General features: G+C 31.9%; 1 protein-coding gene and 1 long non-coding RNA gene across 2 annotated transcripts in view; both read left to right on the forward strand.

Annotated features, from left to right (window-relative positions):
* Window positions 1-9632: 9632 nt before the first annotated feature.
* LOC146921487 (uncharacterized) overlaps window positions 9633-18221 on the forward strand; it is a 91521-nt gene continuing 82932 nt past the window's right edge. Inside the window, exon 1 of the long non-coding RNA XR_015012154.1 lies at window positions 9633-9722. This is a non-coding gene — a long non-coding RNA (uncharacterized LOC146921487). The remainder of the gene's footprint in view (window positions 9723-18221) is intronic.
* On the forward strand, window positions 13683-16420 carry FEZ (NAC (No Apical Meristem) domain transcriptional regulator superfamily protein). The gene is made up of 3 exons (XM_085714885.1): window positions 13683-14180; window positions 14577-14878; window positions 15437-16420. The coding sequence occupies exons 1-3, from the start codon at window positions 14000-14002 to the stop codon at window positions 16154-16156; spliced, it is 1203 nt and encodes a 400-aa protein (XP_085571011.1). The 5' UTR covers window positions 13683-13999; the 3' UTR covers window positions 16157-16420.

Genomic DNA, 18221 nt, shown 5'->3' on the forward strand with positions numbered 1-18221 from the left:
TGTCATATTGCCTATAAGAGGCTGGAGGCGTTTATAACGGGGGGACAGGGGGATAGGGGGTTATGGCGTGTATGAAACTCACCTCACTGTTTGCAAGTGAATGGAAATTAACCTTGTTAATTGCTATAACAAACAAATGTTTCTTGATTTTACATTCTTAATTGATTCATTTGAGTTTATTTGTCAGTATAAACACTTGTGAGACAGTTTGAGTGAGTTTATGAAGACAACTTATGATATGTTTATAAACTAGTTTAGCTTATTTGTATAAGCTCTTCAAGATAATGTAGTGTAATAAAAAATTATGAATATATTTTATCATTTTTAATGCAAAGAAAATCATAATGTAATTTGCCAACATCAAACCAAACACATTCACAAATTTGATGCCGTTACACATGCGCAAAAATATCTGCGCCCTTTCCCTCCGGAATTCCATGGTAATTCCTCCATGGCCACTAAAATTGTTCAAAAGCCTCTCTGATTTTGTGTGTGTTAATCCTCCGGTTTCTAGGGGTCCTAGTAACGTGGATTTCGGCCTAGAGGTATGTAAAACTTGACCAATAATTGTTCCACTAAGGGATCAAACTCGGGATCTCGTGAACCATTAATCCTTTGGCAGAGCTCATTAACCACTTGAGTTCAATCACTTAATTAAAACCCTCAAATTTATCGGATCCAATGCTATGTGGGAGTGTGATTTCATACTTGAAAATGTAATATCAATGACATTGCTTCTTCCAATATCCTGAGGCAGATTGTAAATGAGTATGAGTTCAACTGAAATAAATGTCAAGTGGATGAAGTTTCAACATATTGGAGCACAGGATAATTTAATTCCTAACATCTACAACATCGATTAGGTTTAATATCAAGGTCAAAAATTGCACTGCAAAATTTGAACAAAGCACCATTGTTCCACGACACACTATATAGTACAAAGTATTGTGAAGTTGGCTGCTATAGGAGTGTTGCGTAATAGAATTTGAACAAACTGTTATTTTTCGCGATCCTCAATGGATTACACTGGTCTTAATTTAAAAGTATTATCTTCTCAATTACCCTCTTGGTTATTTCTAACATTGCAGCTGTATGATGCATGGTTTGTATTGCATGGTTTTGTATTGCGGCAGTATATAACCGCAACGGTTGGTTCCATTCAGAAGATTGGAAGATTTTCATGTAGGAATTCTCTTCTAAATGGTGAAACACTATATTCAAGTAAGTAACAAATTTAATATGCACTTTTTTAGTTTTTTCTTGGCTCGTTGTGAGAAGGTTTTTATTCAACGATGCTTAATTATTGTCATCTTGTTTCTATTTTGATTTTATAGAGAAAGGAATTGCGACCGTTAATTCCCATCCCAACGTTTCGCAAAAAAACATTACTTTTGTGGCATCATATAAGTTCTCAATTTTCTTCAATTTCGATTAATGCAACAACACAATTTGATATTTTCGTTAGCTTACGAGGTAAAGACATCCGTGAGGATTTTCTTAGTCATTTGATTGAGGCTTTTTCGTCGAAAGAAATTAAAAGCCTTTGAAGATGGCGAACTTAAAAGGGGAGATAAAATACCACAATCACTTGTGAGGAATTGAAGGATCATGAATTACCTTGATCATATTCTCTCAAGACTATGCTTTTCATGTTGGTGTTTGGAAGAACTTGTCACAATACTTCAATGCAGAGAGAGGTATGGACAAATTGTTATACCTATTTTTTATGGGGTAGATCCTGCAGATGTAAGATATCAAATGAAGAGTTATGAAAATGTATTTGTTGAATACCGAAGAATGTATAGCTCCACCAAGGTGCAAATTTGCAGACATGCTTTGAACAAATCTGCTAATTTATTTGGAATTAAGTCATCAGATTTTCGGTAAGTTTTATATATTTTTTACCTCATAAATTTTTATGCTCATTTACCTTCTTTTATTTTTAAGATAAATATATGCAAATTATTACCAAATGAATGTTTTCACTTGAAATTCCAGATTTAAAGTTACTATTCAACATATGTTTGTCAATGATGCAACCTTGTAATGATGCTATAGGATTTAGTTTGGACACTCTTTTGTTAACCTATCACCCTTTTTTTTAGTTTAAAAGATCCTACTGTCAAAATTCACGCACACTAAATGTTAGAACTTGTCTTGGGGAACTGCTTCAAAACTTGAACAAGAATATATAAATGAATATGATGAAAAGTGCACATAAATTTCAAAGTGTGTGTGACACTAAACTTTAGGTTCGATTTGCCCCCACCAGTTTGTGCCAACTGAATGCAAATGGGTATACTCGCAAATCCCCTCCAGGATACTTTGGAATCCTTGATGTGCCTTGCACATTCACACCAAACGTATCAATCAATGATAGTTTACAAAATAAAGTTTCATCAATTACTCTCGCGCACTTGAAGACTGATGTTCCAACTTTCTATTATCATTATTGACTCAATTTACTAAAGTTGGAGCTTTGAATATCTGATCTCATTCAAAGAATTAGACTCGAGATCATGTGATTGTCTTTAATAATTGATTTCTTGACTGCATTGCATTGCATTTATTTCTTAATTTATATGACAATTCTTCTTATTCTGATATTTCTAAACATATACTTGCAGCTAACGGACCTAAAATTATCGCCGAATGGAAAACAAGGATGAAAAGATGCTTACCTCAAGCGACATACTATTAGATGAGTAAACAAATCCTCACATCGCAGATTTGGTCTTTTAATGACAACTTCAGCCAACAAAAACGTCATTGCTATAAAAGGAACTCTTGGCTACAATGCACCAGAGATTTTAACGACTCTTAGAAATCGTGGTTGAGCCTAACACAACTCCTCACATCGCATATTTGGTATTTTAATGACAACTTCAGCCAACAAAAACGTCATTGCTATAAAAGGAAGTATTGGCTATCAGCCAACAAAAACGTCATTGCTATAAAAGGAAGTATTGGCTACAATGTACCAGAGTCATTGCTATAAAAGGAAGTATTGGCTATCAGCCAACAAAAACGTCATTGCTATAAAAGGAAGTATTGGCTACAATGTACCAGAGATTTTAAACACTCTTCGAGAAATTGTGGTTGACACAACTAGAAATCGTGGTTGGCCTAGCACAACTCCACAAAACCGGCTTGTGAGGTGAGGATTGCCCCTACTTATAAACACATTGTCAGGTCATCACCTATCCGATGTAGGATTCTTAACAATCACAAAGAAACCTACTACAACGACCGATATTTACAGCTTTTGTTATCCTTTTGGATATTTTAACTGGTAAACCGATTGGAGAACCGACCAATGGCATGGAGTTGATTTTGAATTCATGAGGGATGCACCATCCATATGAGATGAATTGCTTAATAAATTGAAATTGGCTTTACATTGTGTTGATCCTTTACCTTCTGCTAGACCTGAAGTTAAACTAGTTTTGCAGTAATTAGAGGAGAATAAGCCAGAATAAGTTGAAGTTGGAGCTAAGGTTTAAACAAATGAATAAAGTGAAGTAAATTTTGAGTTACTTGAATTAGTGGAGAAAGGATTATACATATTAAATTTTTTATTTTATTTGTTTCATTAATTTCATTATATATGTATATAGGATGTGAGAATTTTGTTGTAGACATCAAGTATTCTTTTTTACGTAGGGGAATAATGAATGTCTCTCATAAAGAATGTTTCTCAATTGCTAAAAACTAAGCTTTGTTTGTAGAGCAAACATTAGGACGCGAGAAAACCCACTTCAACTTGAATCCAAACATAGGCTAAGATTGTTTTGTTCTCATATTCAATGATATTACTACATATTGGCTCCTTTTCCACTTGTTTATTAGCAGAATCACTTGTGTTTCTAATTGACTTATACTTTTAGCTAATACTTAAATTGGAGACAAATGCACCAATTGATTTGGTATTGCAAGGAAGTTTCAATTTATTATACTCTTCTCTTAAGAAGGGAATGAATATGTACATACTGGCTTGTCGAGCATGGTGTCTTTTTGGTATCTTTCAATGTTCCACAAATCGAGTGTTAACTCGCTGAATTTACCGAGTTTACGTTTTTAGGTACCAAAATCATGTCAACTCAAAGGTAAACTCGATTTCTGGTAAAATCAGAATGTTTGACGAGTTTGACTCGAGTTAACTCGGTCAAACTCGGTAAACTCGGGTAAAATCATGTAAACTTAGGTAAACTCGAGTAAAATCGGAATGTAAGTCTAATTTTTTTTTTTTACAGTTTTATTAACAACTGTAGGAACTTGTGAAACTGACCTTTTGGGATGGTTAAGACTTAAGAGATTTATGATTTTGCAAGTTTATTTTGTATTTTGATGTTTAGTTGAACATAATATTTTATTATGGTGGTTGAAAGCCTTTATAATTTAGTCATATTTTGCACTATTGGACTAACAATATTATATTAGTTTACATATGTCATGTAAATAATAAATTTTATTTAATTTTAGATAAACTTGTACGAGTTCTCGAGTCGAGTTTACGAGTCGAATTTACCTGGAAAAAACGAGTTGAGGTAAACTTTCCAGTTGTAAAACCTTGGTATCTTTTACTCTGGTCACGATTTCAATCTCGTTATATCTAAATCCAAAATTTCGGTCTCCAAAAACAATATCATTGACGAACTATAACTAATATAAAATTAAAAAATAAAGGTTAAAATTTAAACATTATCAACTAATGATTTTCTATTCAATTATTATAATCCCTCGTCTTTTTGTAAAAAAAATAAAAAAAAATCCAACCTATATATTTTCCTCAAATTAGAGGACTAAAATAAAAAAGACAAAAATCAACAACAGTTAGCCACTTGAGCTGAAATCAGGTGATAGTTAATTATGTTCAGATCCTAAAGCAACATCATGAAGCCAGTGCTAGACTCCTTTGCATTTGGTGATATGTTCTTATATACTAAGCTTTGAACATAAGAAATGTATTCTCTGCCCAACTTGAGTCTTTAGCTAGAAAACCTTCCATTTTGATTCCCACCATGAGGTTTCTGTTGGAAAACACTATTGAGTAACTAGAAAATGCAGTAAAAGAGAGAAAAACTAGAGAAAGAATATTGAAGGAAATGTAAGATTTTTCATTATTGAGAAAAGTGGTTACAAGTAGCTTATATAGTTTGTTATTGCTTATACACTACATGCTACTGTGTACTAGCTTTACTATATTCTATCCCAACATTCCTACAAACCAGGAAGTTAGTTTTACTATGTAACTAACCCTAAACTAGTCTAGGGTTTCTATATCTTGTGGAACAAGCAACTTAAGAGCATTGTGTTCTTCTTGTTGATTCTCCAATAGAGTTGCTTCTATTACTTTTTTATTGTGTTTTAACAAACACTATTAATGATATTTTCATTTTGACTTCCAATTTGATGCTCGTTTAAATGCCGATTTTGGTTCAGGCAAGTCACATAAATCGAAAGAGATTCATTATTCAGAATTAGAAATCAAAGGAATAAAAACATATGTTATCACATAACACAAGAGAACACTTATAACTGCACAAGGTAATGCATAAATGCTGAATTCTGATATAGCTTCAATCTTTGATCTTTTACCACTTAGTGCAGATTAGCCCTATTCGCTAAATCCAACTAAGATTTTAGATCCTCTCAACCAAACCCTCTTTTGATCTTCTATATCTTTCTCATAGGGAAAGAAGCTTATAGCTTTTCATTATTAATCAAAATATGTATACAATGTGGAATATTAAGATGATACTGGAAACTAGCATGATTTAGTGCCTCCCTAGCTAGATTATGGGCAACACTATTGACTTGTCTCCTAAAGAACTTGACATCAGAGTTCATTAAATCAGTCATCAACAGGTGTCTACAATCGTGTATTATGGCCATGAAATCAGAGACACCATCCCCCTTATAGATACTTTCAGCCACCACTTTTGAGTCCATTTCAAAATCCATATTCAACAGATTTAGGTCTTTCATTCATTCACTTCCTCTCATCATCATCTCATCTCATGACTCACACTCTATTATTTTTACTAAAAAAGAACACTAGCTGCCAACCACACCTAACCTATCGTTCCTAACCGCCGCTGGGATCATCCATCTCTTGGTTAGTTTTTCATGTTAGTTATACAAAGTTGTTTGTAAAAACAGAGAACATGGAAAACAAAGTTCCATAAAATATTTGAGTATGTTGTATGCATGAAATACAAATTTGTGAAAATATGAATTTTTTAATTGTATCTTCAAACAAACCAATCAACTTAACCGAGTCAAACCGGTTAGTTTAATTTGATTTGGTTTTGTTTCTTTTTTGAAAAACAGTAAAACCCGAACCAAAGTGATCCGATGAAAATTTCATTGGCTAGGACATCTTTTTGTTCAAAAACCGATCCAAACGAAACCGTTACACTTCTATATGTAATCGCACTAGTATTTGTGTTTTTGATTTGATTTGATTGACTTTTTTTTAAACAAAATGTCAATGTAAACAACATTACAATTTGTATTAAGAACTAGTAAAGCTACGTTTTTTTTTCCTTTTCTAATTAATATTTTTTCGTGAAGTCCACTTCCCCTCTCTATGACTATCTCTCGACAAAGTGACGAGAAACACATGACAAACCAATTTATTATTAGTTTAAGGTGCATTCATTTTTGTAACATGTTTAAATGAGGCCATGAGGCAACTCGTTGTTAGCATTAATTTGTTGAAGTTATTCATGAAACTTTAGAAATTGGAGTTTGGCCCCTTATTGATAGGGTTGGTGGTGACGGTGTGTTGCACGTAGAAAGAGGCATATATTTGTGGGTTTTTAGAGTTTGACTATGTTTTAAACTTTTGTTACACGCTTGGGTAGCAAACCCAAGGTCAATAATGGTTCAAACCGAGGGCTTGATTTTGGGGTGAATGGAGCTTTCACTGACTTTTGAGTCCCAAGTTTGTCATTGACTTGCTCAAAATTTACAACTAATCAATTGTACGGTACTTGTTATCCAACCAGTAGACATATTTGGCAAATCAAAAAATTCGAGAAAATCTAGATAGAAGTATTAATTAGGTATGTGGTCTTGAAGGAGGATCCTAACTCATCGATGAAACATGAGTATTTGGCTTAACTAAAAACCGCTGAACTAAAATGGATTTTAGAACAAGGTCTTTAAAGTTTTGATAATAACAATGTATGAAAGAATAATTAGGTACTCTAATACATATTCAAGTGTGTAAGATCATATAATTGAATTCTGACTCTGAAGTCAACTTATTGGTTTTGAAACACTAAGGTTTTTTACAAACTTTCAATCTTAAATTTTCTTAAGTGTAGAGGTTTCTTGAGCTTTAAGATAGTTTACCACTCTTTGAGTATCAAAGTCTAAACACAATCAAACTTATTTGTAAACTCTGATTGTAGAAGTCCTCTTGTGTGAGACAAGGAAATCTTAGACTTGTGTGTCTAGGTAATTGTAATCTTTTGTGATTATAGTGGAAAACCCCTTGAAAATGCAAGGAGACTAGACCAACATTGAATTGTAGGGTGAACTAGGATAATTGCTTGTGTTGTTTTCTCTTTCTCTCTGATTATCTTGCTTATTTTGTTTTGCATAAACACTTAAAAAAATATTTTCAGAAAAATCAATACAATTCAACTCTCTTTCTTGTGTTTTTCTCTTATATAAAATTCTTTAGGTACCTGAACTCATATTACTGTGTTAACTTAGTACTTTGGTTTAAAGGTGAAAACTCTCAAATCTGATCATAAATGAATGTTTAATAAGTGCAAATGTGTGGTTTTGAACGAGTTAATTGGCAAGCTTGTGATTTTTTTTTTTTTTTAACGCAACAACCTCACAATCTTAAAAAATTAAAATGTTGTGATATATTAAGTGAGTTAAATCTCACATTAGATAGAAGAGTTGAAATTGAACAAGTTATAAATGATAGAACTCATAAACCTATTGGTTTTGGATGAAGAGAAATGCTATGTACAGTTACTTTCACAATCGCCCTTAAACACCCGCTCGCCTATTGGGCCACGTTACCCTTATTTCAAAATAGGTTACCGGTTTACAGGCTAAGCAAGTCGACTAATCACACCAAACGAAAAACAACTTTCTCTTTTCCAAAGACTACAACCTGAGAGTACCTATAAGAAAAATCACCATGAACGTCAATCTCCACCGCTCAATCAACATGAAATCCCAGCACTAGAGGTCCAAACCTTCATCCAACAACACTCGTCCTTTGTTTTTTTAGATGCCTCTTCGGCTCTTCCTCACCCTTGTAATCATATTCATGGTCACACATGGAGATGGAACTTTTTTGAAATAAAAATGGTCATTGTTGCCGAGCAAAGTACGTAATATGAGCGTGTAATTTTATTATTTGCAAGAAAATGTCAAGGATGAGTTAGATTGCAGATTATATAGATTCTGTAGAGTTTTGATTATTTTCTAGTATTATAAAATATGATTGTTGTATTCAATTAAAGCAATAAGCTATCAAAAGAAAAATAATAGAAAAAGGAATATGTATCTACCCTTCACGAATCTGGGCACAATTACAGAAATGATTGTGAATCTATGGCATGAACAACGTTTTTGAGGTGAAGATAGTGTGAAAATAGTGGTAATGGCAACTAATTAAATAAAATATTAATAAAAATAAATGTAAAAAGTGTTAGAAATAAAAAGAATCGGTAGCCGAGAATTGAGTGATGACGTGGTTCCATTATTCAATCGAGTGTTCAAGAGCAAGTGCTGAAGCGGTTGTCGCTAGCACCGCTCTTTGGATGAATATGTGGTGTTCAACTCATTTTTGTGTGTACTCTTAGACTAATGTGATGATACAACCCGAGGGAGCAGGAGTGATTCTCCGTGTTGAATCAAGGACCCAAAGAGTCACACTTGAGGGAGACATAATATGATGTGTCAAGTTGAGATAAAGTCTAATATTGAATGAAAGAGTTGAGATTGAATCTAATGTGATGATCTGATCTAGTGAAGAAACTCTTCTTCATGGGCAACAAAAAAGTTTAGGACCAAACACCTTACAACAGTATACAAAGATGTAGAACAAAGCAAGAATGAATAATCTTAAGTGAAAAATGAGGATCCGTTGAAATCCCCACCATCCATTAAGAAATAAAGAGAAAGAAGATTTAAGTAAAACAAGAATTTTAGTCGTTAAGATTAAAAAATATGAGAGAAAATAAAGAGGATCTGTTTCCGGGACGGAGTATAAATTTTCTAAAGTAAAAAAAAAAAAAAATAGTCCCTAGACTACCGCTGAAAGGAGCTACTTACAAAAAAGACAACCAAATTAGAGGTATCAACTAACTAATCGATTAGTTGCATTGAACAAACCGTGTCATATTTGTAGAGATTTTTCTTAAATGGTCAGAAGTTTTTAGACACTATTTGAACACACATATAAAAGTATATACTCCATCCGTTTCAAAATGAGTGTCGTTTTAGGTGTTTACACACATATTAAGAAATGCAATGATTAAGAGAAAGAGAATGATTATTTTACCAAATTATCCTTATTAACTATTGATTAGTTTTAAAAGTAATACTTTGGAAGTAGTGTGCATAGTATTAATTGGAGGGTACAATTGAAAAAAAAAGTTATTATTGCATTGGAAACTGAAAGCGACACTCATTTTGAAACAATTTTTTTTGGCTAAAGCGACACTCATTTTGAAACGGAGAGAGTATCATATAATTATTTAAAAAATATATACCGATTATATAATATTTTTTTCTCTTTCTACGCCTTTTTCCCATTTATATGAGTGTTATCAATCTTGTATTCAAATTCTTGCGACCGACCACACAAGATTTCTCCGTTTGTATTATATCTCTTACGAGTAGGTCAATTGGATCCAAAGAACTTCGTAGCTTTATAAATAAGAAGACAAGACAATAAACAAAAGAAGCGGGTCATTGGAGCAAGAGGTTCGTCTGGTGGCTGTGAACCTTAATTTGTTAGTGATTTTTTATTGTTGGGATAGGAGAATTTTTTATTTGGACAATAAACATGTATAAATTTATGTGTTCATCCTTTTTCCTTTACACCTTTATCGTCTTAATTATAGATTAAGTAATAAGGAGAGTGAATCGTGTAGGGACGGCAGTCCAAAGTACCGTTTTTTTAAAGCCAAAAAGAAAATTAATTAAAAAAAGAAGCAGGAAGTACAAGACTGAGGGACATGTACCTGACGTAGTAAACCACAAAAACAACATGAAACGGAACGATTTAGTACATAAATGGTATTAAAAGTAAATAACCCTAAACAATCACTACCACAGAAAATCTAGCGAACCCACGTGTGGGCACGAAACCAAATTGCAAAAAAACGCAGAGTGAACATTCAGAGTATTGAGTAGGCGTATGAATCGTCTGCCAACACAGAACGATCCAAGTTCCACAACTCCCTTCTAAAAGAAGCAAGTAAAACGCCATTTCAGGCCAATCCAACCAGATACGAACCGAAGCACGGATTCACATCGATCTTGAAACTTCAGCCATAGTCCAGTTCGAGGGATATTTTTTTAGGGGTACCATTTTTAGGGGCGTCAAATTGTTTTTTAGTAGTTAGTATTATATAGTTATATAGTTATATATATATATATATATATATATATATATATATATATTTTAACTTGCTTTGATTAATTCTATTGAAAATATATTTTTAAAGAACCTTATTATAAATGTATCTTTTGTAAAAAAAATATGTAAAAAGAAAGACTTTAAATAAATTATGCCACAATTCGTCCAAGGCATGAAAAATCTAACGACTAGCTCTCCTTAATTGCTAAAGCGACCGCATGTGAGTTCTATTTAACTAAAATGGTCAAGTCGCATGAGCTATGATGGAAATCTTTTAGACATATGGGACCGGTCTACTTAAGTAAATATAAATAATATAATTTATAACTGTTATTATTATATTAAATGTTGTACTTTGAATTGAATTTTTAATTTGTTAATTTAAGGATTTTTAGGTGTCAATGATTTAATCTTGTTAGCCTATGTATTTTTTGTTTATTTAAATGTATTATTGTAAATTAAAATTGAAATATTATATCATACATATAGTCAAAGGGTTTTGCTAACCAATGCCGCAATGGTTAAGGAATCAAAAAAGGAAATAATTGTGAAATTTCATGTAAAAAAAGTTGCTTTTTACTATTTCAATATGTTGAATGCACAATTTCCAAGATAAAGTTACTACTTTAAGTTTCTTATCAAGTGCCCTTAGGGCACTTGTTAGCATTTCCCATAGTCAAATTATCTAACAAGTCATGTTATATATCAAAAAAGAGTTTAATCTCATGATATATTAGTTCCCTAATCTTATTAAACATAGATTAAATTACTTATTTAAATACAATTTTTTTATACGCAAAAATATATATTATTAAAAAAGGGAAAAATACATAAAAAAAACTTGGGGATATAAACATAACATAGTAAATTCACTGAAAAGTGTAGGTCGACCCAAACGGGTAATACAAAATATTAAAATAACACAAGTGGACTTGCCCCTATTTAATAAAACTAAACAGTGGTATACAATTTAGTGAATGGATTGTCCATCAACACGGAAAGCGGGCCTACATATCATCAACTCTTAACAACGAATGGCAGCAAGCTAAACGACTCTTTTGAGCTCCGCATTCAAACTCAAACATAGTGAATGAAATCACATTGAATACATGACCATTTCTAGCCATGCAACCCCAGTTCAATCATGAAGCATTGAAGCAGATTAAAGCACAACCCCTGATTCTTTAGTACAAGTATCGGAGAACAAATCAGATATGAAACTGGATCTGTAACACGAAACCAGATCTGATGGATGCCACCTGAAAGGGTTTGAGAGAGCTGTGGTAAACCCAAAAGAACACCGTTTGTAGCGTCGACGATGACTATAGAACATCAAAACAGCTGCCACCGCCGTGGAACCACCAAAACATGAACCACAAACAAAAACAATGATCAAGAACACTGGATTGAGCTACCAAACACCGTGATAGAAACCAATATGCTAACATGACAAGACATGCTTTCAAAAGGCCAAACTCATGGTTAAAAAATAAGCAATGACATACCACAAGTCAAACACATGTCTTAAATTTTTTGACAGGTCAAACTTAGACTTTGCAAAGCCTAGTTCGATCCAACCTACTTCCACCCCTAGTACCACGCACATAGCCAAATCTTTATATTTATAAAAATATGATGAATTAAAATGCATTCATACAAATATTTTTTTAAGAACTAAAATCAAAAGTTATTCACTTCATAAGCAAAAATATATATATTTAATTATTATTTTTATCAAATAAGTCAAAATTCACGAGTTTATTACTGTTCTACTCGGTGAGAAAACTCAAACAAAAAAGTGGCAAATACAATGTAACACCTCATTGAAAATAAGTTTTTACCTAACTCTCATGTTTGACACATTGATAGTAGTAAAAAAAAGAGCTAAATTGCATTTTCAAGGTAAAAATTTAGACATAATGTTCCTAAAAGGGCAAAGCGGTCCCCTCAAGCATATTATTAGACTTTGATCACACGCTCGCTTGTTTTTATTTGAATTTTTAGATTAATAATATTATTCAACTGATTCAAACCTGGTAAATCAGTAGAATAGAAGCTGTGAGAATGGAATAGAAACTGGATTTTAGGATTCCAAGAAGCCTACAATAATATAATCCTAGTGTGTCACAGTGGAATTTGCAGTTGAATTATATATTTGAGCTATGTTTTGGAATCTAGTTCACTTTCCACGTTTCCAAATGTTATTTCAAAGTTTCAAACATTATGTTATGTAAATATTATTAATTTACATGGAACTTTGATCTGGTGTCTTGACTTGTAGTAATGGATAGACCAAAGCTTTCATGACATTAATGTGTTTAAAGGGTTATTAAATATATGATCATAATCCCCAAACCTACAAATTAGGCATTTTATTGAGATTCCACCATTAAGGTCATAGTCTCATGGACAAATCAACATTAAAGAAATATTACAAAGTTAGAAATAGTAGCAAGTAGTATTGTACTATGATATGTTATAAACAAAATATTGTACTATGATATCTCACAAAGATTAGCTCAATTGATAAAAATTCAACTCATATTAGCTTAGTTTTAATTTCGTAGTCAATGTAAAGATCTCATTTGTAGGTAATATATATAAATATTTTTGACACTGCTCTTTGAGTCTTAGGTCGTTCTTAACTCGGGTAAACTTCCAACTGAACATATGTTGTGATAGGTTAGTTCTAATTTTTTTAAAAGAAAAAGTATTGTACTATGATACTTATAATGTGGCATAAGAGATAGATATTAGCAGTATACTCGCGTACATTTGATCGGAAGGATTGATAATTGAACGTACTTATTGAAAAGCATCTGTCGTAATAGGTCAGCCTCTTAAATAGATTTCAATTATCTTGTGAAATTGTATGCGAGGATACCTTTGCTAACAAAAAGTACGTATAATAAAATCTCTAGTATAGTGATTTCTTATTGACTTGAATAGTAAGTGACATTAATTAATTTTTCTTGGTAATTGTTCATTTTTAATTAAGACCAATTGCCCTTTGCTTGTTGTCATAAACCAAATCTAAGCAATCCTCGCAAAACACACAATGCTTTAAAAGTCACCAGAAAAAGTGGCTGATCCTTCGGTGGCAGACCCCTTATCAGGAAGCATATAATGACTTCAAATTAACTCAAAAACTTCACTCTCACTTAACTCTTCATTGTCTTCAAAGTTTTGAAAAACTTCACATATATGTCATGCACTTCTAGGGTTTTTGTTGTTGTTTTTCAAAACTTTCAACCATCTCTTTGACAACATCTTCCACTTTTCTACCTTGTTTTTCTTTGCTAGTTTTGGTTAAAAATATTCCTAAATAGGGTTAATATAGTTAGGGTTTATTTGTAGAAGAAAATAGGTTTAGATATGGAAGAAAGAAATGATGGTGAAAAACTTGATGAAGTTATCTTACCAGGATTTAGGTTTCATCCAACTGATGAAGAGCTTGTTGGGTTTTACCTAAAGAGAAAGGTTCAACAAAGGCCTCTGTCTATTGAGCTCATCAAGCAGCTTGATATCTATAAATATGATCCATGGGATCTTCCAAGTAAGACAAGACACTTAAATATCTTTGTTGGTTCTTCACATATATAACCCTTAATTAAGTGCTTATAGCATACACGCTTACCATATAAATACTTATATATAAGATATTTCTATTACAAAAGTCAAACTGGTTCGATATAGGCTTGCATACTAAAGAAGATTGATAATAGTTAAGGTGCTAACCTAGTTGGGATGTTCGCACGTTACATTAATGTTTTGCATGTCTAACTTTTATCAACAAAAGAAGTCATAAGTTGTTTTCATAAGTTATCCTGAAGAACTTATAGAAATAAACGAAAAAAAGTTTAAGACTTGTCATAAGCAATTTCCACTTTCCATAAACTATGCTAAACAGTGTCACAAGTACTAATATGTTTGTATGATTGTATGTGTGTAGAGTTTGCAAGTACAGGAGAGAAAGAGTGGTATTTCTACTGTCCAAGAGACAGAAAATACAGAAACAGTGCAAGGCCTAATAGGGTAACTGGAGCTGGATTCTGGAAAGCTACAGGGACAGATAAACCTATCTACTCCTCAGAAGGTTCCAAGTGCATTGGCCTAAAGAAATCCTTAGTCTTTTACAAAGGAAGAGCTGCTAAAGGAATCAAAACTGACTGGATGATGCATGAGTTCAGGCTACCTTCTCTCATAGATCCACTTTCACCAAAGAAGTACTTGGAGAAAACCATTCCTGCTAATGTGAGTAAACTTTATCATTATCTTAGCAAATTTAAGTTATCATTTTCAATGCAATCACATTACGATCCTTGATATTATGGAGAATCGCAGTCAAATGTAACTCGTGCGATGTCAACATAGGTTGCATGAACTCCCTCTAATTCTAAGTATATTTTTATGAAAATGATTAGTCTATGTTGAAATATGTAGTTAAAAATTGTGTGCCTAAAATATCTATATTAATAATAAATGTTGTATTTGTATTCTAAAGTGAGAAATAATTTGAGACAAATATTTTAAATGAAATGGTTGCAATGAGATGGAGGGAGTATCAAAAACTTGTTGACATTGTCAACATATCATAGTTGGTCATATGTGTGACTTTAAAAATAGTTATGAATAAAGTCAAACATTTTTAATGATTTTAGCGGTTATAATTTATTGACCGATACAACATTCTGTACGGTGTGATGTATATGAATTTTTTTTTTTTAAAAAAAACTTAGGTTTTAATTGTTAGTGTTTGTAAATATCATTTATGGAATTATGGACATCTTTAACTTGTCTTTTAACATGCAGGAATCATGGGCTATCTGTAGAATATTCAAGAAAACAAATTCTACAGCTCAAAGAGCTTTGTCACACTCTTGGGTTTCTTCCCTATCTGAAACAAGAACCTCTAATATGCTAACCAAAAATCAAGAAATCACCCAATTTTGTTCAAACAACATGTCATTGACAAAGAGTACATCCTTAACCAACCACTTCTACACTAACAACAATGATAACCAAGACTTTGATGTAGATGTTACCCCTTATAAATCCACTATTAGTCCATTACTACACAAAGCCTTTCATCACTTGCCCATTTCAAATGAAGATCTTAGTACTAACTTGATATTCTCATCATCATCTCCACTTGAAACATCTAACACTAATAGTGATATTATTTCCAAATCTACAATGGATGTTTCATCAATGTTGTTGAATATGTCATCATCCTCAATGCTTGGTGACTTTAACAAGACATGTGATGAGGTTACAACTACAAATTTCATGAATGGTGGGTTGCAAGAGCAATTTAGTGACTACTCATTACCATTTGGTAATTACCAATATGATAATAATGCATTGGTTAAGGTACCTTATAATGTTAATGTGAATGTGCCTCGTATTGATGAACAAGAATTGATGAATTTCAATATTGGTGATGCATGGAAGTCAAATTTGCTTTGGGATACTTCATTTTGTCCTATTGATGTTCCCTCTAGTTATTCAACAACCAAGTGTTACACTTAATTTGTACCTTTTATTTTTACATAAGTAGAATCTAGAAGCACTTATTTTTTCTAGCTAGCTTCTATAGTAGGAAGTGAGTACTAGTGATTCTGACCTTTTTTTAACTTTGATTTGTGTTCAATTTTACATTAGCATGTAGAACTTCTATTTTTATTTTTTAGTTGATTTTAATGTACTTTAAAAAAAAGTTGTAACTTGAGGAAATATGTGAACTCAAATGTTATGGAATAGAAATTTGACTGCAGTGGGAGATTTTCAAAATGAGACCGAAAAGAGATAAGCAAATAAGTCTGTGGTCTATCTAAACACTCGGTATATTAGAGAAATGTTATTTGGACAACAAAACAATATTGTTGTCCAACATTGTATTTGTAAGTCGTAGATACAATTTTGTTTTTTATTGATGTTTTCTCTCTAACCTAAATCAATAATTATAAATGATGTCTTTTTTTTACATGTCAAATATGTTGTCAACTTCTAGATATTCAAATAACAATTTTCTTATTTTTTTTTTTTGAGAGAAACAATTTTCTTATATTATGAGGAGTGTTAAGAACTATTAACGCTTTCTTTCCAACGTTCAGTTTCTTATTTTGTAAAAATTGATGTGGATCCCACCACCATTTTGAAATTGGGTTGTACATAAACATAAACTCTGGATAATTTTCTCTAATATAAGAGTAAGTATTGAAAAAAAAGTAGTCCGTATTCTCAATATTACTCAAATATTGTATACTGAAATTCCTGATATGAAAGTGATGTAATTAGCTATTAATGTTTGATTAGGATACTTTGAAAATTAACCAAACAATCGTACAACAGTGAATCACCAAAAAGGTCCTTGATTTTGTATGAAGTCTCAACTTAGACTATGCAACTACAGTAGAAACTCTTTAAATTAATACTCGGTAAATTAATAAACTCTCTAAAATAATAAATTTGTCCGGTCCCGACTTGGGCCAATGTAAAAAATTGAAAAACTCGATAAAATAATAAGATAATAATTTTTCGGGAGATCCCTTTATAATTTTCGGTCCCAAGAAAATCATAAATTAATAATTCATAAAAACTGAAATAAATATATTACACTCTATTGAAATATGATTCATTAGTTGTCTATTTTCATTTAAAGTTCAAAAGTCATTATTGATTTCCAATGTATATGAACACAGTAGTTACTAATTTACGTTGAGTCGCAAGGTTCGCTACAACGTAATTCTAAGAGGCACAGACTAATTTGCCTTTTTGTTTGGTATATACAGTATAATTACTTAAAAACTCTTTAAATTAATAATTATTAATTTATCGATAAATTAATAACTCTCTAAATTAATAAATTTATCCGGTCCTGACATTATTAATTTATAGAGTTTCTACTGTATTGAACTTCAAAAGTCTCACAAATAACTGTCTAGCCTCCATACCATTTCCTTTCCTAATTTATTTGAATGACGGAAATATTACAACCAACAAAATTAAAATTACAAAGTGACAATATTATTTTGGAGTCAAAATAATCACTTGTTCCAAAGGTTTCTTCATGATGTATGTCTTTTCTCCTGGCCTATTAAAAAAATTGTAACGTGGAAATAATCGCATAATATTTTTAACAGGCTACCTAATCAGTTGATTTTACCATTGATTCAATACCCTACACAGTACCAGCTATATTGCGGACAGATTTGATGCAACATTGTTTAACAAGGCTCGTACTCAAGACTTTGCTTAAAGAATCTTAGTTCAATTTTAATGTTGGTAAAAGTCATTATTCCTACCAGCATTTTTTTCTTATTAAATTTATAAAAATAATTCAATCGGACGACCATAGAACTTTGACGGGAACTTTTTTCTCTAAAGTTCCAATTGTATAGTTGTATAAATATAATAAACTATGAAAGCACTAACACGAGTACATGCACGAGATTGACGTGTTTGAATGGAGGATTTAGTAAGGAAGGGATGATTTACTTTTTAGGAAGGAAATGATGGTTTACTTTTCAGTTTTAAATTACGGACATTATGAAATGTTTTTTTTTTAAAAGTTAACATATTTACATGATAAATG

The sequence above is a fragment of the Medicago sativa genome, chromosome 5 (genome assembly GCF_051527215.1).
Source record: "Medicago sativa cultivar Bolivia chromosome 5, Bolivia_mono, whole genome shotgun sequence".
Lineage (NCBI taxonomy): Eukaryota > Viridiplantae > Streptophyta > Magnoliopsida > Fabales > Fabaceae > Medicago > Medicago sativa.